This window comes from Geotrypetes seraphini, chromosome 11 (genome assembly GCF_902459505.1).
Source record: "Geotrypetes seraphini chromosome 11, aGeoSer1.1, whole genome shotgun sequence".
NCBI classification, from domain to species: domain Eukaryota; kingdom Metazoa; phylum Chordata; class Amphibia; order Gymnophiona; family Dermophiidae; genus Geotrypetes; species Geotrypetes seraphini.
The window spans coordinates 8,090,196-8,113,317 of NC_047094.1; the positions used below are offsets into that span (position 1 = coordinate 8,090,196).

Sequence of the window (23,122 nt, forward strand, 5' to 3'; positions counted from 1 at the left end):
CCTCTTTAAACCGCTCCCTACACACCGTGACCCATCCTCATTAGTTAAGAATGACTTTGTGTTCAAAAGAGACAAACTCAAAAATGGACTCTGGCCAATGATGAGTCACTAGGTCTAAATATTTAGGTGACATCAGCGTTTGAATCTTTATGTACACCACTCCTGAAATTTACAACTTCAGCTCATGATTGCATGATTACTGTAAAGGATGAGTAAGTGGCAGGCAGTCAGTGTGCACCAGAGGTACATAAGTTCTCAGCCCAACCAAGAAGAGAATGGTGGAGATGGTTCAAGCAATGGCAAAACAGAGAATTGCATTTCTAGAAATTGGCACTTTAGAAAATAAGATAACAGCACTCTTTTCAGCTACAGGGGCAAAATAAAGCTCAGAATTGAGGAAGTTGGTTGGTTGGGCTGAGAACATTTCAGCAGCCCCTCATGTAATAAAAGTCAAGTATAGGACAATGAAGCCACTGTGACATCACTGATGAGGTTGGCTCTTATTGGTGGAATGAGGCATTATGACATCACAATCTCAGCTTTACACTACCAGGGGGTGCTGAAAAGTTCTCAGCCCAACCAAGAAGAGAAAGACGTGGATATGGTTCAATCAATGATCTGAAACAAGGTCAAAACAGAGAATTTCATTTCTGCAAATTGGCACTTAACGGAATAAGAGAACGCTCTTTTCAGCTACGGTGGCAAATAAAGCTCATAATTTTGGAGGTTGGTTGGTTGGGCTGAGAACTTTTCATACTGCTACTTGTCTTAGGAACAATCATGGATGTTTGTTATGCAATGGCTGAACGAAGAGGTCCAGGTTAACATAGAAACATGATGGCAGATAAAGGCCAAATGGCCCATCCGCAGCATCCACTCTCTCCTCCTCTCCCTATTGGCTAAGGCTCTTAACATTTGCATCTTCTCTTCCTATTGGCTAAAGCTCTTTACACCTGCATTGTGATGTCATAGAACTTTATGGTTATAGAAACATGATTGGAGATAAAGGCCAAATGGCCCATCTAGTCTGCCCATCCGCGGTAACCATTATCTCTTTTTCTCTCCGAGAGATCCCACATGCCTATCCCAGGCCCTCTTGAGTTCAGACACAGTCTCTGGCCCCACCGCCTCTTCCGGGAGCCTGTTCCACGCATCTACCACCCTTTCCATAGAAACAGCATATGCGAGTCTGAAACATGTTGGCTTGCACAATCCTTTCCAGAAGTAGGACAGGATGTGTCACAGTTTCTGCCCTAATTTTAACAGCGCAGAAAAGAAATAAGCCTGACTGCTGCAGCTGGGGTCAACCTGTACCGTTCTCATGGGTCCTTTTTTCTACCCTCATATTGTCCCATTGCTTTTATACTTTCAGATACCTCCAACTCTCTTAGTGACCTCACACATCAAGCAGATGAGTTTGAACAGATCTCACCAATTCACGGAAAGCGCCTCAGTTTATCATCAGGGGAAAAAAATTCACCAAATGAGTTAATGCACCACAAAGTGAAGGGGTTTGGGATTTAACTCACACCCAGGAAAGGTTTTAGTCTCTCCCTGTCCAGGTTCAGGTTTATTTATTTTCATTTGTAATCCCCGCCCAAATCTGGAAGCGAAAAAACACAACACATATATATATATATATATATATATATATATATATATATATATATCTCACAAGTACATTAAACACAGCAAACCAGGGGCAAAATAAACAAACAGAGAAGGAACTAAGGTAAACATTTCTATGACAAAGGGCCAGAGCTGCAAGTTGAACTAAGGCCCCATTCGTTGATTTTTCTGTGGTTTCTGGCAGCCATTCAACCAAACACTACAGAGGTCCCTATTCAGCCAGGCACAGGCAGTGCAGAGTATTCAAAACTCAGGTCTCAGGCTGAGGGGTAAACAACAGCAAAGCGTAGCGGAGGCAATCAGAGAGGGAGGTGAGTCAGCTTCCTGCCCTTCCCTCCTGGGCTGGGCTCAGAATGCTGTGTAGATACGTCTCTTGGGATCAGCTTCTATGGGTGTCTAGGGGTTGCGAGTGTGACCGGGATGGGCAGGGCTCAGTGTGACAGGCCTTGCTATCTAGGTCTGTAGGACTATATATTGGACTTGGCTTCTGAGATTTCAGGTGGACCGCGGCACAATGGGGACGAGGAGATGCCCGCTGACTGCCTCGCGAAGAGAAGCACATCCTGAAGCAAATCAGCTGGCGCCAGCGTCTTCTCTCCGTCCCTTTTCCTTGCGGGCACCCTCCTCCCACTGCCGGTGCAGGGCCTGTTTGAAGGGCCTCTGCGCATACGCTGACGACGTGATGACGCCACGCGGCGATGTCGCGCACTTCTGGGTGTCTCGAGCCGCGGACACTAGGTTTAGTGTGCCCCGGGCTCGAGAAAGAGTGCGAGACCCTGGTTTTCATCTAAAGTGCTTTGTCCTATGTCTTGTTTAATTCTATACAATGGACAGATGTAGAATTTTTTTTTAAAAAATGGTGCAGGGGATGTAGTGCCTCGTCACCTTCAATTCCTCCTTCTCCTCCCCGTACTGTTATCTTCTCTTCTGCTCCATTTCCGTTCGCGCCTAAATAGAGAATGACAGAGAGACAAATTTGTCCCCCTCCCTGCAGGAACTCAATTTCCCTGTCCCGTTCTCGTGAGTTTTATCACTTATGATTTTAAAGTGTTTGAGGCTTGTGCAGATGAGGACGAAGCTTGCAGGAGTGGGGCAGGGACAGGAGCAGGAAAAGAACTCGCTGAGACAGGAAAATGAGTTCCCACGGGGATGGGGAAAATTTTGTCCCCGTGCCATTCCCTACTTGGGAGAACAGTATAGAAAATTGAATATATAAATAGTGTGAAGAGTTTCAGCCTCTGATAAGCAGAGCTGGTACTGTGACATCATAATGCCTCATCAGTGATGTCACAATGGCTTGATTGTTCTTTACTTGGCTCACTTTTACTACATTTTGATTTCTAGAGTGGTGCAGTATAATGACACGGGGACAGATTTTTTTTTTGCCGTCCCCGCAGGAACTCAATTTCCCCATCCCACCCCTGCCCCATTCCCGTAAGCTCTGCCTTAACTGCACAAGCCTCGAACACTTAGGATTTTAAAGTGTTTGAGACTTGTGCAGATGAAGACGGAGCTTAGGCATTGGTGGAATGAGGCATTATGACATCACAATCTGAGCTCTAGAATGTTGCTACTTAGGATTTGAAAGTGTTTGAGGCTTGTGCAGATGAGGACGGAGCTTAGGCATTGGTGGAATGAGGCATTATGACATCACAATCTGAGCTCTAGAATGTTGCTACTTAGGATTTTAAAGGGTTTGAGGCTTGTGCAGATGAGGACGGAGCTTAGGCATTGGTGGAATGAGGCATTATGACATCACAATCTGAGCTCTAGAATGTTGCTACTTAGGATTTGAAAGTGTTTGAGGCTTGTGCAGATGAGGACGGAGCTTAGGCATTGGTGGAATGAGGCATTATGACATCACAATCTGAGCTCTAGAATGTTGCTACTTAGGAATTTAAAGGGTTTGAGGCTTGTGCAGATGAGGACGGAGCTTAGGCATTGGTGGAATGAGGCATTATGACATCACAATCTGAGCTCTAGAATGTTGCTACTTAGGATTTGAAAGTGTTTGAGGCTTGTGCGGATGAGGACGGAGCTTAGGCGTTGGTGGAATGAGACATTATGACATCACAATCTGAGCTCTAGAACGTTGCCACTTAGGATTGTAAAGGGTTTGAGGCTTGTGCAGATGAGGACGGAGCTTAGGCATTGGTGGAATGAGGCATTATGACATCACAATCTGAGCTCTAGAATGTTGCTACTTAGGATTTTAAAGTGTTTGAGACTTGTGCAGATGAAGACGGAGCTTGCAGGACAGGAAAAGAACTCACGGGGAAAAATTTGTCCCCGTGTCATTTTCAACTCCTAAATTCATCTCCCTCCCAACTTAGGTTCCTCTTCATTGCTTCCTCTCTTTGCTCCTCCTCTGCCAGGCCCTCTCCACCTCATCCACGCGCCTCTCCCTTCTCCTGCAGGTTCATCTTGGGTTCTTCAGGCATAATAGCATGGTCAGACTAGTGATCTAACCCCTGTAATGTGCAGCTTCCTTTGTAATCAGATGACCCGGTATATAAACCTAAGGATTGGATCGGATTGGGAGATGAAGGAGGGGTCTTGCCTTCATCCCTCTGGTGGTCAGATGCTCGTTCAGGGCACCTTTGTGCACTCAGGACCTGTTTAAAATGGGTCTAGCTAAAAACATCCTTTCTTGGCCTTGGCAGTTCTTCCTGTTCCATTATCCCTGAAACAACAAAAGAACCAAAGGTCCAACTTCGTCTGCAGTGAAAAAACAGAGCAGAGCAAACAAACCAAAACTGCAGACTTGTACACGGTGCAGGCAAATTTTATTTTGACAAATAAATCTTAACTAAAAACCTTTTACCAGACAGGGGACCCAACACGGTCCGTGTTTCGGACAACCTTCATCAGGGGTCCATGGTAATAAAGGTAAAAAGAAATATATCACAAAAAGAAGCCTGGAAAAATAGCGTTTGGTAGCACACCAGTGAATCTCTGAAATGCACTACAAGTTCGTCACAGTAAAAAGACATCCTCACTTTTGGCCCCTCCTAGAGTCCCACCCAAAACACGTCTCCAACACATCCCTTGCTAGTTGGATAAACTACAGTGTAAAACATTCAGATTCGGGCTTTCAAAAATTGCTGTTTGGAATTTCTGAAAATGATCACCATAGCCAGGGGTGTCAAACTCAATCACATAAGGGACCGAAATCTAAAACACAGGCTAAGTCACGGGCCAAATTTTTTATTAAGATGGCTTCTTTTACAAAACCACACGGCAACAGCCCTGAAGCCCTTTAAATCTCTATGGGCTTTGGGGCCGTTAGTGCAGAAGTCTAGGCTTACAATCTCTCCAACCCCACGCCAGCTCTGTGGTGTAAACAAAATAAATAGAAAAGACTTTTCCTCTCTTTTAGGTCCTAGTTCACACTTGCTATCTAACACCAGCTCTGACAGAGTACAGATTTCAAATCTGACATATTGTAATCATAAAATAGAAAATAAAATTATTTTTTCAACCTTTTGTTGTCTGGTCATTATTCAAATCATGTTGATCCCAGGCTCTGGTTTCTCTTTGTCTTCTGATAACTCGCTTGCCAGGGTCTCCTGTCCATTTGTCGTTTCTTCTTCCATCTCTGTCCGCCCCTTCCATTTCCCTTCCCTCCCCCGGAGGTCTGGCATCTTTCCTTTTTTTCATCTCCATTCCCACAGCTGCAAGGATGGACCCCACCATCCCCAGGGTCCACCATCTCTCTCTTTCTCTTCCCAACTATCCTCCTATCCAGTATCTCTATCCCCTCTCCACACCATCCCTCGTGTCCAACTTCTCTCCCTTCCCTCCCATTGTCTACCATCTCTCTCCCTCTCCTCTGTTTTTAGACCCATTATTTCTTCCCCTACCCTACCCTCAGTCTGGCATATGCATGTCTCTTTAGACCCCCTTCCCTCCCTCCATGTACTTTAACTGAAGCTCCTGGTTCCAGCCCAACCAAATCTATCTAGTCATAATCAGGACACAGACCATATAAATCTGCCCAGCCCGAACCCTACTTTCCAAATGCTGGAGTTACTGTCTAAGCACCATACCTAAGGCAACTGAAGGTTAAGTTACAAGGAGCCGCAATGGGATTTGAACTGGGCTTTCCTGGCAATTTTTGCTGTATGTTTTGTTATCTGTCAGAGCCCTGACTGAATAGCTAATTTAATACCTGCAAATAAGTAAATAGATAAATAAATGTTCCATTAATGTGTCCATATATAACAGGAAGAAAAAATAATACATTTAAAGCACTTATATGGGGGTGCTGGGAGCTGCTCAAGGGATGAGCCAATGTGAAGAGCCTGGAAGCTGCACAATAGCAGCTGTCTCATTAAGAGCTCCGGAAATATTATTGTGAGATAGAGGAGAGCAGAGAGTTTAAGGCAGCACATGTAATTGGTGAGGAATTGGTATGTCACTGCTAAGTAAAAATTTGTATGTCTGCTCTGGGGTTTGTGTGTGTGTAGAAGGAGTGGATATTTTTGGAATAATATTTCCTGTAAAAATTTGATTTCATGAGAAATGCTGCAAATTAAACTTGCTTATGGGCTGTTGAGCTGAGATGTGTACTCAGAAAACTGTAAAGCAGGATACAGCTAAATTTGTGTGAGTTGTGGGTCAAGAACTTATCTGACATCTGCTGGTTCTCACAATTTAATGAGATTTCTAAATTAAGGGCTCCTTTTACTAAGGTGTGTTAGGGAAGGAGACAGAGATATGTTTGATTGGAAAGCAGAGAACAGGATAGAGGGATGGAGACCAAACAAAGCAAGAAGAACTGGAAGGGGAGTGGAGATAGCAAGAAATGGGGTGGAGGACTAGGAGATAGAAAGAGAAGGGGGTGGTAATTTTCTAAAATAATTCCTATGCATGTATTCTCAGTGTGTAGTCCCACATTTTACAAAAGGAGTGTGTACATCACAACAGCACCTCACTCCACCCATACTGCATACCAAGAGGTCCATGCACAGCTAGAGAATGACACAGGGACAAATTTTTCCTAGTCTTGGTGAATTCTTCTCCTGTCCCTGCCCCCATCCCTGCAAGCTCCGTCCTCATCTGCAAAAGCCTTAAACACTTTAAAATCCTAAGAAGCAACATTCTAGAGCTCAGATTGTGATGTCATAATGGCTTATTCCACCAATGCCTAAGCTCCGTCCTCATCTGCACAAGCCTCAAACCCTTTCAAATCCTAAGTAGCAACATTTTAGAGCTCAGAGTGTGATGTCATAATGCCTCATTCCACCAATGCCTAAGCTCCGTCCTCATCTGCACAAGCCTCAAACCCTTTAAAATCCTAAGTAACAACATTCTAGAGCTCAGATTGTGATGTCATAATGGCTTATTCCACCAATGCCTAAGCTCCGTCCTCATCTGCACAAGCCTCAAACCCTTTAAAATCCTAAGTAACAACATTCTAGAGCTCAGATTGTGATGTCATAATGCCTCATTCCACCAATGCCTAAGCTCCGTCCTCATCTGCACAAGCTTCAAACACTTTACAATCCTAAGTAGCAACATTCTAGAGCTCAGATTGTGATGTCATAATGCCTCATTCCACCAATGCCTAAGCTCCGTCCTCATCTGCACAAGCCTCAAACACTTTAAAACCATAAATATTTGAGGCTTGTGCGGTTAAGGCAGAGCTTACAGGAATGGAGCAGGGGCAGTGACAAAAATCACAGGGACAGGAAAATTCTCTATGCACAGCTCACATAAGAGCGGCTGTACACTTTCCATGTGCGTACTTTATACAGTCATGCACCCCATAACATTTTAGAACCCGTTTTTATTTTGACGAAGCCTCTTTTCATCTGTTAGTCTAATCTTCCATCCTGAGTATTCTTGACTATTGTAACATCATATATTTGGGCGCTTTTAAAAAAATTCTCAGGAAATTGAGGGTGGTTCAGAACACGGCAGTCCGCCTTATTTTTGGCTTAAAGAAATGGGAACACGTTACCCCCTTTTATCAAAAGCTCCACTGGCTGCAATTGGAATCCAGAGTTTTGTTTAAGTTTTCATGCATTTGCCATAAAACAGTATTTGGCATGTTCCGGGTTATCTTACTCCTCATTTTACTTTGAGTTACACTAACAAGAGTTCTCGAAGAATACACTTGTTTGCATATCCCTCAATAAAATTATGTCACTATAAAAGGTTCCTTGAGAGAACCTTTTCTTTCCAGGTGGCCAAATTGAATTTATGTCTGGCCAAATCTGTGTTAGAAGCTTCTTCTTATCTCGATTTCAGAAAACAGTTAAAAACTCAATTATTAAACAGGCTGGGTTTTTAACTTTTTAATTTATTTTAACATTGTTGTACTCTTCTTATATTGTATGTATGTCTTTTATATTGAATGCACTTAACTGTTGTGGCAGTATATAAAAATAAATTATTATTATTTATTATTATTATAAGCCTATGTGTGTAGAGGAAGGGAGGGGGGGGGGTCAGGGTACACAGACTGAAACCAGAGTGCGGCCTCCTGAGATGGGGGAGGTCCATCAAACCCAGTATCCTGTTTCTAGCAGGGGTTAATCCAGGTCAGAAGTACCTAGCAGGATCCCAAGAGTAAAATAGATTACAGGCTGTTTATCAGAGAAACAGGCAATGGATTTTCTCCAAGAGAGGTCCAGAATTGCTGGCTCTGAGGGAGAGTGGGGGAAGGGGGGGGGTGCAGGGCCTGCTCATTAGGCACTACTGGATGGTTGCCTAGGGCCGCAGCTTCAAGAAGGTCAGCAAACAACAGCTGCAGTCCAAGCAAAGCAATAATTCTGAAAGCCAGACATTCATTCACATGGTAGTTGGTGAAATTGTGAGTATGCAAGTTTGTGCACGAGGATTGTGAATATGTGCACTGGGATTGTGAGCATGTCTGCTGTAGTTAGATTATATTGCTGCAGGAGATTTAATCTGAGCTGAGGGAATTCTTGACTCTGCTGGTGGGTTTTATGGAGGGAGCTGGTGGGATTGTGAGCATGCGAGTTGGTACACAGGGATTACTGGGATTGTGAGCCTGAGCACTGGGATTACTGTGATAATAAGGAGCGTTTGCACTGTCGTTGGAGCTGCCGCTGCAGGAGTTAATGAGCGAGGCGAGGGAAATCCTGTATTGTGCGTCTTATCGAGAGAGACGATCGCTGGCATTGTGCGTGCGGCCGCAAGAGTTAGCGAGCGAGCGAGGTCTGGGAATTCCGGGCGCTCCGGTTCAGCATGTGATCGCAGGCAGGGCTGGGCGGGGACTCGCGTCACCGCTGTCTCTTCTTTCATTTCCTCTCCTGCTCTCACCTGTCCAGCTCAGCACTACCCGCCAGCCAGGTCGGAGCGTGGGGTGCCCGGTCCTCCGCAAAGGTGGGGGGACGACGACGACGATTGACCGATCCAAAAGGAGACTCTGCCGCCTCCGTGTAATATTTATTTTGCTGACTTGTTCTTGTTTTGTTTTCTTCTATTGGAAAGAGAAGAAAAGTACAAAGAAGTGAACACGTTAGCAATGAAAACCTTTGGACACTTTCCTGCTCGGGGAAGCTGAGGAGCCCAAAGATTCGCTGCTCGCTAGTTAAACGGTTGTTCCGAGCAATTTACAGAGTAAAAGAGAAGTCGCCTGAACTTTGAACAGTCCATTCCGGGGGGGAAAGAACTCGCTCTTCTCGGGCTGTACGGATTCTCGAATCGGAGAGGTAGGGTTTTGCCCCCATGGCTCTGTCGCAGGTCCAGTGTCTGGACGACAGCAACGTCAACTGGAGGTACACCGAGTCCAAGCCGGAGTTCTTCTACAGCGAGGAGCAGAGGCTGGCCCTGGAAGCCCTGATCACCCACGGCACTGATGCCTTCTACGAAGTCCTCAAGAAAGAGAACATCAGGGACTTCCTTTCGGAGCTGGAACGAAAGCGGATCCTGGACAGAGTTGAGCCCTATGACCCCGGCAAGAGCCCCATCGGTGGAGATGGTGCCAAGGAAGGGGGTGAGGAGAAGGAGGAGGGCGAGGGCGATGGGGAGGAAAAAGGAGAAGCAGAAGAGGAGGGCATGTCGGATTCTCTGGAGTACTGGCCCTTGAAATCGGATTGCTCCATCCCAGAACTGGACTTGGGGTGGCCGGATGTCGTTGTCTACCGTGGTGTGACCAGGGCCACCGTGTACATGCAGCCACCCTTAGACGGGCAGCCACATATCAAAGAGGTGGTGAGGAAGATGGTCGGGCAAGCACAGAAGGTGAGAGGTTTGCTTTTGCTGCTTCCACGGGAAGGGGCTCAGGGCCTCGCTGCGCTTGCAGGGGAAGAGGGGAGAAAGCCATTGGAGCGAGTCTTGGATCGGATTGTAGCTGGGTATTGCTGCATTTAGAGCTGATATGAGTGCCAGGCCTCTAGGGGGCAGTGTTTAAGGTCAACCTAAAGGGGTATTTTTAATAACGTTTATTCTGCGTGGAAAGTCTCATTTACAGGCAGAAAGGGACCTTCCTGAAAATATACAGGAGTGGAAAGTCCCGGGGGAGGGAGGGGGGGAGTTGCAATCTGTGTATCTACATTATAAAGTATTTAATTATCTATTTATTCCTTCATTTAGGGGTACTTTTACCAAGGTGTGCTAGCCGTTTTAGCATGTAGCACGCGTAAAAGGACCTATTCATTTTCTGTACCGTTCTCCCAAGGGAGCTAAGGACAGTTTACATGAATTTATTCATTAATCAAGCATTTTCCCCTGTCTGTCCCGGTGGGATCACAATGTACCTGGGGCAATGGGGGGATCGAGTGACTTGCCCAGGGTCACAAGGAGCAGCGGGGGTTTGAACCCACAAGCTCAGGGTGCTGAGGCTGTAGCTTTAACCACTGCACCCGAAAATAAATATGTGTACGATCACAGATTTACACCTTCAGAATTGGGTGTAAATTTGTACATTAGTATTCGTGGTTTGGGAGTCTTAATTCATAAACACACACAGGCACCATTTTGGAAAGGAATGGAAAACAAAGACGAAAATGGTATAATGCCCTTGTACGGCTGCACCTTGAATACTGTGTGCAATTCTGGTCACCATATTTAAAAAAATATATATATATAGCGGAATTAGAAAAAGTACCGAGAAGAGCAACGAAAATGATCAAATGAATGAAACAACTTCCCTATGAGGAAAGGCTAAAGCGGAGAGGGCTCCTCAGAGGTCTATAAAATACTGAGAGGAGTTGAAAAGGTAGATATGAATCGTTTGCTTACGCTTTCCAAAAATACAAGGCCTAGGGGGCATTCGATGAAGCTACTAAGTAGTAGATTTAAAACAAATCAGAGAAAATAGTTCTTTGTACAACGTGTAATTAAGCTCTGTATGTTCGTTGTCAGAGAATGTGGTGAAATTAGCTTAGCAGGGTTTAAAAAAGGTTTGCATAAGTTCCTAAAAGAGAAGTCCATAGGCCATTATTGAGATGGACTTGGGAAAATCCACTGCTTATTCCTAGGATAAGCAGCATAACATCTGTTTGGCTGCTTGGGATCTAGCCAGGTAAACAGGATCCTGGGTTTGATGGACCTTCTTATGTTCTTAGGACAGTAGGACTCCGATGTCCTGTAGTACATTGAGCTGAGTACAAGCCTGGTGCCCTCTCTAGACACGAGACTTGATCTCTGGTAGTGTGAGAATGAAAACAATGACATCATGCTCTATCTTCCAACGCAAGGGGTGCCATGTTCTCATCCAGGAGCTCTCAGTCGACCTTGGAAAGGAATAAGGCACTATAGATATCTTGTGAATGGAATCAGCAGTTGGAAGAGATATCCTCAGGATATCCCTTCTTTCTGGTTTTCGTTTTATTTTGACGATGAAATAAAGATTTATAGGGACGCTGTCAGTCTGGTTCTAATAGTGGTGATGACATTTATTTACAAGCAAGGTGCGAGAGAAAATAATATTTAGATGAAAGGAGCAGGGGGTGAGAAGGAACCCAGCATGCAAAAGGAAAGCCAAATACAGGGATTCATGAGAGATACAAAGCAAGGCACAGTTTTCTTTAAATGCCATTGAATCTGTAATTCAAGCTCTTTCATGAGCAAAGATTATGTATATTGAAACAAATGGGTTGGCCGGTTCTGCTGAGCTATAAGAACTGCCATCTGGGTCAGACCAATGGTCCATCTAGCCCAATATCCTGCTTCCTGCAGTGGCCAATCCAGGTCACAAGTACCTGGCAGAATCCCAAAAAGTGACAAGATTCCGGAACCGCAAAGAGTAGCAACATTCCATGCAGAATCTTCAAGCAGCAGCAAGATTCCGGAATCCCCAGAGTAGCAACATTCCATGCAGAATCCCCAAACAGCAGCAAGATTCCGGAATCCCCAGAGTAGCGACATTCCATGCAGAATCCCCAAACAGCAGCAAGATTCCGGAATCCCCAGAGTAGCGACATTCCATGCAGAATCCCCAAACAGCAGCAAGATTCCGGAATCCCCAGAGTAGCAACATTCCATGCAGAATCCCCAAACAGCAGCAAGATTCCGGAATCCCCAGAGTAGCGACATTCCATGCAGAATCCCCAAACAGCAGCAAGATTCCGGAATCCCCAGAGTAGCGACATTCCATGCAGAATCCCCAAACAGCAGCAAGATTCCGGAATCCCTAAGAGTAGCAACATTCCATGCGGAATCCCCAGAGTAGCAACTTTCCATGCTACCGATCCAGGGCAAGCAGTGGCTTCTCCCATGTCTGTCTCAATCGCAGGCTATAAACTTTTCCTCCAGGAACTTGTCCAAATCTTTTTATAACCCAGCTGCATTAACTACTTTTACCACATTCTCTGGCAGCAAGTTCCAGCGCTTAACTATTTAAGTGAAAAAATAAAAATTTTCTCCTATTTATTTTAAATGTATTACCTTGTAAACTTCATGGTCTTCCCTAGTCTTTGTAGTGTTTTAAAGTGTACACAGTCGATTCACATTTTCAATCCCATTCTCTTTCATAGGTGCATTAGGGATAAACTAGATTTTTAAATGTGGAATCTCACCCCAAAAGTCTTTGTTTAAACAATTTAAACATTTAACACTCCACTAAGTTATCTATTTACCAAAACTCTTTCTTGATTGGGTTTAATGCAATATGTGTGAAAGTGAAATGCCAGAATCACTCAACGTATTATCCACAGCATTACTGGTTGCTACGGAAAACAAAACTTGTTCACTTCGACTTTGAACTTGTTTGTTCCCGCCTGTGACCCTTCGCTCTGGAATTGCTTTTCAGACTGTGCAGAGAAAAACTATCAAAAATAAACTCATTTTAGTTGGATCCAAGTTCTAACAACTTTCCCGCCAAGATTTGGGAGGTATCCTCTATAATAAAACCACACGGCATGATCCCTGCCGCTGTGATTTCTGCTTCCGTGCCGTGTTCTATTTGCGGTGTGTGCAGCGGCTTGAGGCGCGTTCAACGGCTTGCAGCGTGTGCAGCCATTTCGGCTGAAGGCGGTTTGACTCCTGCCGGGACACCTCTTCTCACCCCCAGACCAGCAAACGCAGCAGCCGCGGGGCATTGGCTATGCTGGCCCACTTCAATAATGTGAGGTGGACCGGCCTAGCAAAAGCCCTGAGGCTGCCCGGGCTACCGGATGCTGGACAGGGGGAGCAGTAAAAGGAAGGGAGAAGGGCTACTGCTGGACAGGGGGAGCAGGCAAGGGGTGGTAGTGGACAGCCGAGGAAAGAGAGAGACAGAAAGAAAGAAAGACAGCCACACACATCTATTCTAGCACCCGTTAATGTAACGGGCTTAAAGACTAGTATATTTATAATTTTATTAACCTGAAGTTGAATTGGAAGATCCTTTATGTTCCGTCTGACCGAGGCTGTCTAATCAAAGACAGACGCAGAGCTAGAAAAGTGACGTACTAGGCGTATCCCATAACAGCGAGCGTCTGTGTACATTTGGGGTGGAATTCTATAAATGCCCTTTCAGAATCTTGAGGTCATAGTTGAACATGTCAACCCTTATTACCAGCAACTGCATGACTACCTGTTGAAGCAAGAATATTTTTCAAATTTGCTTGCATCCTCTATAATGAAACCCTAAGCGCACATGCACACTTACAACGCCGTGATCCCTGCCACCGTGATGTGTACTTTCGTGACATGCGCAGTAGAAGGAGCCAGCGGTGGTACGCTGGCTCCTTCTACTGTGCATGCGGAGGCACCTTAACCACAGCGGCGGCAATCACGGCGGTGACTCTTCCCCCCCCCCCCCGCCTTACAGGTCCTCCAGGTCTGGCCGGCTCCCTCAGTCCACCTCCCTGGCGTCATGTCAGAGAGAAGGCTTCTGACGCAGATGTGGATCGTGAGAGGAGCTGCGGCGGCTTTGAGGAAGAGAAATGCTGCTACCCTGCTGCACAGGGAAGGGGGGGGGAAATGCTGCTTCTGCACAGGGGAGTGGGGGGAATGCTACTGCTGCATAGGGAAGGGGGGAATGCTGCTACTGCAGCACAGGGAAGTGAGGGGAAATGCTGCTGCTGCAGCACAGGGAAGTGAGGGGAAATGCTGCTGCTGCTGCAGCACAGGGAAGTGAGGGGAAATGCTGCTGCTGCAGCACAGGGAAGTGAGGGGGAATGCTGCTGCAGCACAGGGAAGGGGGAATGCTGCTGCTGCATAGGGAAGGGGGGTGGAATGCTGCTGCTGCTGCACAGGGAAGGAGGGAAATGCTGCTGCACAGGAAAGGGGGAATGCTGCTGCTGCACAGGGAAGGGGTGAAAATGCTACTGCACAGGGAAGGGGGGGGAGAGGGAAAGGGGGCTAGGGAGCAAACTTGGTTTGCTTTGAGGGGGAGACATAAAGGGGCCATGGAGAGAGACAGAAAGACAGGCAGGCAGGCAGCACATGAGAACGAAAGACAGACAGAGAGAGAGAGAGACACAGAAAGACAGACAGACAGGGGGCCAGAGAGAGAGACACACAGACAGAAAGAAAGACAGACACACAAAGGGGGCCAGGGACAGAAACAGAAAGCGGGAGGGAGAGAAATAGAAAGAAAGAAAGAGACAGGGGCAGGGAGAGACACAGAAAGAAAGACAGACAGACATATATTCTATCACCCGTTAATGTAATGGGCTAAAACACTAGTTTGTTATAAACTGTTGTCTGGATTGTCTCCACGTTACCTTATCTCTCATTTTGAATTGTATAGACCGGTTAAGGTTACTCGTATTAGCTTATTTATATTTCTGAATCCCAAAAATTGCCGCTATAAGAATTTTTTTGATAGGACCATGGCCTTTCAAGTGGGTAAAGCTCAATCTTGATTAGGTAATTTGATTCATCAAACTAAATCATGCTGTTTTTTCAGGAAACTAGTAAAGATTTATTTGTTCAAGAAATTTTTATGTGTTTAAGAACTATGCAATTATATCTGTCTTATGATCATTGTACTTTTATCACTGATTGTCCAGTTCTTCTTATCTGTAAACCGCCTAGAACTCTTCTGGGTGTTGGCGGTATAGAAAAATAAAATTATTATTATTAACATTTCTGGCCTGAAACAAAATGTCTGAGAAATCTTGGAAAAGCTGGCGGCAAGTGTGCATTTCTTGGGTAACGTAGGCCCCCTTCTATGAAGCCGCGTTAGGCTTATTTTTATTGCCGGCTACGGCAATATTAGCTCTGATGCTCATAGGAATTCTGTGAGTGGTGATGCTTTTACCGCCGCGGCTGGCAATTAAAAAAAAAAAAAAAAGCCTAACACAGCTTCATAAAAGGGCGGGTTAGATTGTAAGCTCTTTTGAGCAGGGACAGTCTCTTGCGCGTTTATGTACAGTGCTACGTGCATCTGTTAGAAACATAGAAATAGACGGCAGATAAGGGCCACGGCCCATCTAGTCTGCCCACCTCAATGACCCTCCCCTACCTTTCTCTGTGAATAGATCCCACTGTCTATCCCTTTTGGCCTTAAAATCAGGCACGCTGCTGGCCTCAATCACCTGAAGTGGAAGACTATTCCAGCGGTCAACCACTCTTTCAGTGAAAAAGAATTTCCTGGTGTCCCCGTGCAGTTTCCCGCCCCTGATTTTCCACGGATGCCCCCTTATTGCCGCGGGACCCTTGGAAAAAGAAGATATCTTCTTCCACCTCGATGCGGCCCGTGAAATACTTGAACGTCTCGACCATGTCACCCCTCTCTCTGCGTTCCTCGAGTGAGTACAGCTGCAACTTATCCAGCCGTTCCTCGTACGGGAGATCCATGAGTCCCGAGACCACCCGGGTGGCTAATCTCTGGACCGACTCCAGTCTCAGCACATCATTACGGTAATGCGGCCTCCAGAACTGCACACAGTATTCCAGGTGGGGCCTCACCATGGATCTATAGAAATAATAAACCGTAGATATGTGCAAGGAATCTTCTCTGATTTTCTCAGGCTCCACTCCCAAAAGGGTTGCCTATCTCTTGGAGGGGAGGCCCTTCACCTCAGGACTGTTTCTAACTTCACAGTTTAGGACTTTTGACGTCTCCAGCTGTCCTTGCCGACCGCTGTCATTAGAGACCCTTCTCACTGTCCAGTTATTGGCTTCTCTTGCCTTCGTCACTATCTTCTGTATGAGCCCAAGTACCATTGAATTATACCTCATTTGAATGCATTCACCCTTGTTGACATCCCCCACTCCCCCTCCCCCCCTTCCACACACACACAGAAAAAAAACCCAGCCACCTTGTGTTTGCAGCAGGGAGCCGGGGTTTAAACCCCGCTTCTCCCACCAGCTCTCCTAGAGACCTTGAGTAAATCAGCCACAGACTTAAGCCCCCTAGAGAGAGGATATACCTATCATTCCTAAATGCAATTTGCCTTGAGCTTGTATTTTGGAAAGGCAGGAATTAAGCCTGAAATCCAGATTCAAGACAACCTCTCGTGTTTACGTTTATTAAACCATGATTATGGCGCTTAGACAATACAGGTCTCAGCGGTTTATAGATAAATTAAGAAAAGGGACTATAAAAATCTGGTAAAAAAAAAAAAGTATTTAGCGCATTCTCCCAGTTCAACCGTACTATAAACCGATAAATAAGAGCCACTTTAACTGCCTTGCAAGACGTATAATTTTTCCTCCTGGAACTGTATGCCAAACCTAACCTAAAAAATTGTGTTTTCAGAAATTTCTTCAAGCTCCCTTCCATCCCAATATGCCTAGGGAAGGTGCCAACCAAAACAAGACCCCATCGAGTACTGGAGGGCTGGGATATCACCATCATATCTCCTCGGAACCTCTCTTCACACTTAACTTACCCTCCCTTTTTTTTTTTTTTTTTTTTTTACAAAACCGCAGAAGCGTTTTTTTAGTACAGGCTGATGTGCTGAATGCTCTGCACCGCTCCCAACACTCATAGAGTTTCTATGTGCATCAGGAGCAACGCAGAGCATTCAGCACACTGGCTGGTGCTAAAAACCACTTCTGTGGTTTTATAAAAGGGGAGGGGAGTAGGATTTAGTAACATACATAGTAAATGACAGAAGATAAAGACCTGAACGGTCCATCCAGTCTGCCCAATAGTCACACTCATTATACATTCATGGTTAAATTGTCGTTTTTTAAAATATTTCTGGGCAATAGATCACAGAAGTCCGCCCGGTACTATCTTTAAGGTTCCCTGGAACGTAAGGGCAGATAAAGCCTGGCAATCCCTTCCTCTCCCTCAGAGACCCTTCTTTGCTTGCCCCTTGCGTTGTTTCTGCCGATACTGGTCTTATCTCCATCGTATCCACTGGAAGGCTGTACTGAGTGTCAACTACTCTTTCTAGAAAGGAATATCTCCTTACATCCCATAATATTTTTTTTTTTGGACAGAGATATGAAGGGAAGCAGCAGCTTTTCCCACTGAATTGCAGATGTTTTCAGCTGGGAAGCTACAGCGCCTTGAAGATGCTGAGCCTTTTCTCAGAGTGGCAGAGGTAGTCGTGCTGGAATTCGGAAGCATAACCGAATGTTAAAAGAAATGCGGTGGATTCTTTTTTTTTTAATGTAATTATGGAGTTTTTTTTAGTATTGAAAGTCTCTGAAAAGTTTCTCTTGCCTATGGGCTGAAATATTTTGTGATGCTGCTGTGCCGATCATTAGATTACCATGCAAGCATTAAACTAATGCTTGTAAAGTATGAATACAGCACGGACAGCTGAAATGTGGATTCAGGAACGGAGATTCTTCATGGTGTGGACTGTGGAGCCAGATCAAATGCACGTTCTTTAAAGATATGTACTTTTTTGTTTTAGAAATATTATCAAGCTTAACTACTTATACAGCAAAGATACATGATAGTGATAATGTAATAAATTAAAGCAGGGGCTTCCAAACTGGGGTGCGAGATTGAATTTTAGGGGGTACGACAGAGTGGCTAGTGTCCCTTAGTGCCAAGTCATAAGTCATCACAGCCAGCTGCCAGTGTGCCTTGAGCAGTGGAAGTAGGTGGTTTATGTTTTTTGAGAGCTTCTATATCGCTGCTAATGACTGGAGAGTCAATTCAGAGCGGTTTTCATGAGCTTCTGTAAAGGTGTTACAATACAGAGTTAGCGGGATTTTTTTTTTAGATGGTTTTCAGTACAGACACATTTATACCATAATCGATCACCCTACATATATACACATATAATGCAAGTATTGTGGTTGTGATGTTACTTTTGTAGGGGGTGTGAACATTAATCCAGCGTTTCCTAGGGGTGTGGGGTATAGAACAGGTTGGGAAAGGGGAACAAAAACTTGAATAGCGCAGAACTATGCAAGGAAAAGTATGAGAAAAACATATGCGGCAAAAGCAAACAAGAGCAGATACAACAACCAAAAAAAAAGAACAGGTTGGGAGCCACTGGTTCAAAGTCAACTTTGAAAGGAAATTAAATAACAATAAATCATTGTAGTCAAGTCCAGAAAGTGAAGAGAACAATATTAGCCCTTAACTAGTAGAAGACGCCAAAACAGTACGAAAGAAAGAAAAAGAAGCGAAGGACCAGATCTCCGATTTCAAAGCAAAAGTAACAGTCCACATAGGTAGAGCCGTGTGAGAGTGGCTGAGATCTTCATATGAAGAGAATCGGGTGAAGGATTTTCCAGTGGTCTTTTGGGAAGAAAATAGACTTGGAAAAGAGGCGTATTTTCAAAACATCTGCCATATATTCAAGTTTCAAGTTTAGCAATAATTTGTTATCCCGCCTTTTCAAATTACAAAGCGACTAATAATAATAATAAAAAAACTGAAAACGGGGAAATACAGACATTAAAAATTAATTATATCAATAAAGACACATACAAAAGGTGCACAAGACATGAGAGGAAAGAGGGAAGGAACTACAATAATCAAAGCAAAATAGTAAAGGAATAAACCCAAAAGCTAGGGGGTATGTTTACTAAATTGTTAAGAATGCCAAGGAAATGCCTAAGAAGAAATGGTAAAAAATAATATATCTGTCCTTAAAAAGACAATTAGACTGCAATCAAATTGCAAAAGCATCTTTAAAAAGGATTGATTTTAGAGTTGACTTGAGTGGATCTAATATGCAGATCTCCCGTAAATGTGACGGGGCTGAATTCCAAAGTGTGGGAGCGGTAACGGAGAATATATTATTACACATGGTATTGATGATTTTAAGGGAGGGAACAGTTAACAGATTTTGGTTTGACGACCGGAGAGTACGTTGAGAAGATAGGGGAATTAAAAGTCTACTGATAAATTCTACAGTTGGTCTACATGGAAGGAACCAAGGCCAGCACTGGGCAGTTTTGCACGGCCTGTGTCCCGTAAATGGATGGGCTGGGGAGGGTTTCGATGGAGACTCCAGTAGATGGAACCTAAGCACACCACCGGGCAGAGATCTGGGTTTCTGGCCCAGAAATAACTACGAGAAAGGACCAATTCAACAAAATTAATTTCTGGAGCATGTATGGTCGGGCAGACTGGATGGACCACTCGGGTCTTCACCTGCCGTCATTTACTAGGTTACTATGTCTTAATTAGTCGCAGGTTGATACATTGTCATTTGATACAGCAATGACTGTTTTTGCCTTCCTAACAGATTATCAACATCCTTCAAAGATTCACCTTTTATCGTGAAATCCTCTAAACAGGTTTTAAGGTTCGTCTCTGTAACAAAGGTTCTAATATGTTTTATTTCTGTGTCTCCAAAGATAATGTGGCAAACTGGGAATTAATGGCTTGCGTAAGCTGCACAGCTGCGTGTTGCAACCGAAAAACAAACTGAGCTTGACCCAGAGACTGACCTTGCACCAAATTTTCAGTATCTAAATGGGATCCTTAGAGATCCTCGCTGTGAGGAATGGCAGAGAAAATTCCTGATAGAAAACAAGCATTTGTACTCTCTTCCAGAAGTGCAAATTAGAGAATGACATGGGGACAAATTTGTCCCTGTCCCTGCAGGAACTCAAGTTCCCTGTCCCGTCCCTGCCCCTGTTCCCGCCCCATTCCTGTAAGCTCTGCCTTAACCGCACAAGCCTCAAATATTTATGGTTTTAAAGTGTTTGAGGCTTGTGCGGATGAGGACGGAGCTTAGGCGTTGGTGGAATGAGGCATTATGACATCACAATCTGAGCTCTAGAATGTTGCTACTTAGGATTTTAAAGGGTTTGAGGCTTGTGCGGATGAGGACGGAGCTTAGGCGTTGGTGGAATGAGGCATTATGACATCACAATCTGAGCTCTAGAATGTTGCCACTTAGGATTTTAAAGGGTTTGAGGCTTGTGCGGATGAGGACGGAGCTTAGGCGTTGGTGGAATGAGGCATTATGACATCACAATCTGAGCTCTAGAATGTTGCTACTTAGGATTTTCAAGGGTTTGAGGCTTGTGCGGATGAGGACGGAGCTTAGGCGTTGGTGGAATGAGGCATTATGACATCACAATCTGAGCTCTAGAATGTTGCTACTTAGGATTTTCAAGCGTTTGAGGCTTGTGCAGATGAGGACAGAGCTTGCAGGAAAAGAACTGGCCGTGATGGTTCGGGAAAATGAGTTCCTGCAGGGAAGAGGAAATATTTGTGCCCGTGTCATTTTCTAGTGCAAATGTCAAGAGCCTCCTAATCGGGGAGTTTGCACTAAAGTCCTCGGCCCTGAGAAGCAAAAAACGAATCGGTATTCGATTGCCCAGGTGTAGCTCTTGTAGAAAGAGAGGCTTGTGACTGGGGAGATGGTGTCTTTGACCGAGGAGCCCCTACGTGACTTCCAGCGGTCTCTCCGGCCCAGTTCATGACCGTTGAGTGTCCATGTGTACAGATAACAACCCATAGGACCACAGATGAGAAGGTAGGGCAATGTATACCCCATGATTGCAGCCAAATAAAACTGTGTGACTTTCCCCCCACCAGAGGTGCAGAATGCAGATGTTCCTAAGGAAACGCTGCCTAGGACTTCACCCATTTGGGGTCCTGACCACAGTTTTGGGTCTCCAAGGAAAAGACCCGAGCCACTCCTTTTCGCTTCTTCCCTCTGAGAAAAGGTAAACGCGCCCGTGCAACACATTTAATCTGCCGCCAACTGCGCTTTTAAAAATATAATGGATATCAGAACAAATAAGTTGATATAAGAAAGGAAGGAGACCTAAGAATAATACCAAGGAATGAAACAAAGAAATTGGCAAGTTTAAATAGAGTTAGTGTTGCTCCGTAGAAGAACAACCGCGGAAAAGAAAAGTGTGCTTTGGTTACTTCTTCGCCTTTGCGTGCAGAGTACCTCAGAGTTCTGCTCTCTGGACTTTGCGGCACAGCGCCGCATTTATTCAGGTTTAGACTTCCGTCACTCCAGTCATGGCCACTGGGGCTCGCACGCGTCTGAGAAGATGAAAAACCACGCCGTCGGTCGTTTCACTGCCAGCAGGGCCTCCCAAGGCGGAAAGGTTTCAGCGGAGCTGTCGACTAACGATGTACCACCTATCTGGGCAGCAGCAGACGGGCAGCGTTGGAGGCGGAGGATAGGTCATTTGCTTTCTCAAGCTTTTAATTGAGTTTTACATTATTTGATAGCTAACGTAGCTTTAATTTTATTTATTTATTTATTTTTTATTTTTCCAAATCTTTATTCATTTTTTCATATACAACAAGTGTACAGAAAATAGAATTCATCATATTACATTCTCACTTGAAATTCCATAACCAGATATTTCCAATATATTTACCCCCTCCCCCTTCCACCATACATACATATTATAATTTTTATATATATTAATCATTTAAAATATACAGATATTTATTTAGAATATCCTAACCCCCCCACTACTACATATTATCATATAAGGAAAAAGAACATTAAATTAACCTTAATCATTATAATATTCTATTAATGGCCTCCACACATCCTGAAACCTTTTAAATTGACCCTTTTGTACTGCAAGTAGCCTTTCCATTTTGTATAAATGACATACAGAGTTCCACCAGAAACTATAATTTAGTCTGGAACAGTTTTTCTAATTAAACGTTATTTGTTGGATCCCCACACCAGTAAGAATCATTAGAAGTTTATTATTTGCTGCAGATATTTGGCATTTAGCCCTCATGCACATTCCAAAAACCACTGTGTCATAAGACAATGCCACATGACTCTCCATCATTAGGTTAACTTGATCCCAGATTGACAATCAAAATGCCTGAATACATGGACAATAGAATAAAAGATGGTCTAAAGTTCCAACTTCAATTTTACAATGCCAGCATCTATTAGACTTAGAGCAATCTAATTTTTGTAATCTAGTAGGGGTCCAGAATGCTCTATGCAACAAGAAGAACCATGTTTGCCTAATAGATGCCGACATCGTACCTTTAATTCTCCACAACCAAATACGTGGCCATTAGCTTTAGTTTTAGTGATCTTTGGAGGCAAGGAGTTGATTTTATACACACACACACACACACACATATATACTGAATTTGCTTAGAGTCTTGTGTAATGTGTGCTTTTTGAAATAGAAATGGAAGTGTAGGGTAAATGTCGGTGTGAGCTGTGAGCTGGCACATATATTCAGATTCTAGGATGTCCTCACACTTCCTCGTTACTGTCTTTCCCAACCCCCACCTCATTCCTCTCCCAAATAGAAACAGGGCCTAGCAGTGCCTGACTGTAGATCTGATCAGTGTCAGAGCAGAGGTATCCCCACCCTGGAGCCTACAGCCAGTCTCTGGAGGGAAAGACGGTGGACAGCGAGGTAGTTTTTCAGTGGCGGGAACTTCACCCTGGCCACCCTGTGTGGTCGGAAGGGATTGGACCAATCCCCTTGCATCATCTACCAAGCACTGAACTCCTTGTGGAAGGGAAGTGATGTACCTAAGTGTGCTACACCCAAATCTGTGTCCTGAGAAGCTTCAGCAAGGGCGGGGAGAGGAGTGGGTGAGTGCAAACAGCTCTCTCCTACACAAATGAGGGAAGCATCTTTTTTTAACTTCTCCAACCTTTACCGCCTAAACTAACTGACTGGGAAGCACTTCCAGCTGAGGGACGCCTCCCACCAACCAAGCAGAAGCTCACATGAGCTCCTTATACGGTAATTA

General features: G+C 44.6%; 2 protein-coding genes across 3 annotated transcripts in view; one reads left to right on the forward strand and one right to left on the reverse strand.

Moving 5' to 3' along the window:
- The window catches only part of SLC5A10 (solute carrier family 5 member 10), a 175,465-nt gene that overhangs the window by 45,613 nt on the left and 106,730 nt on the right, over window positions 1–23,122 (reverse strand). The window lies entirely within an intron of this gene.
- FAM83G (family with sequence similarity 83 member G) overlaps window positions 8,926–23,122 on the forward strand; it is a 76,692-nt gene continuing 62,495 nt past the window's right edge. The window contains exon 1 of the mRNA XM_033963145.1: window positions 8,926–9,846. Within this exon, the coding sequence (XP_033819036.1) occupies window positions 9,331–9,846 (516 nt within the window). The 5' untranslated portion in view covers window positions 8,926–9,330. The remainder of the gene's footprint in view (window positions 9,847–23,122) is intronic.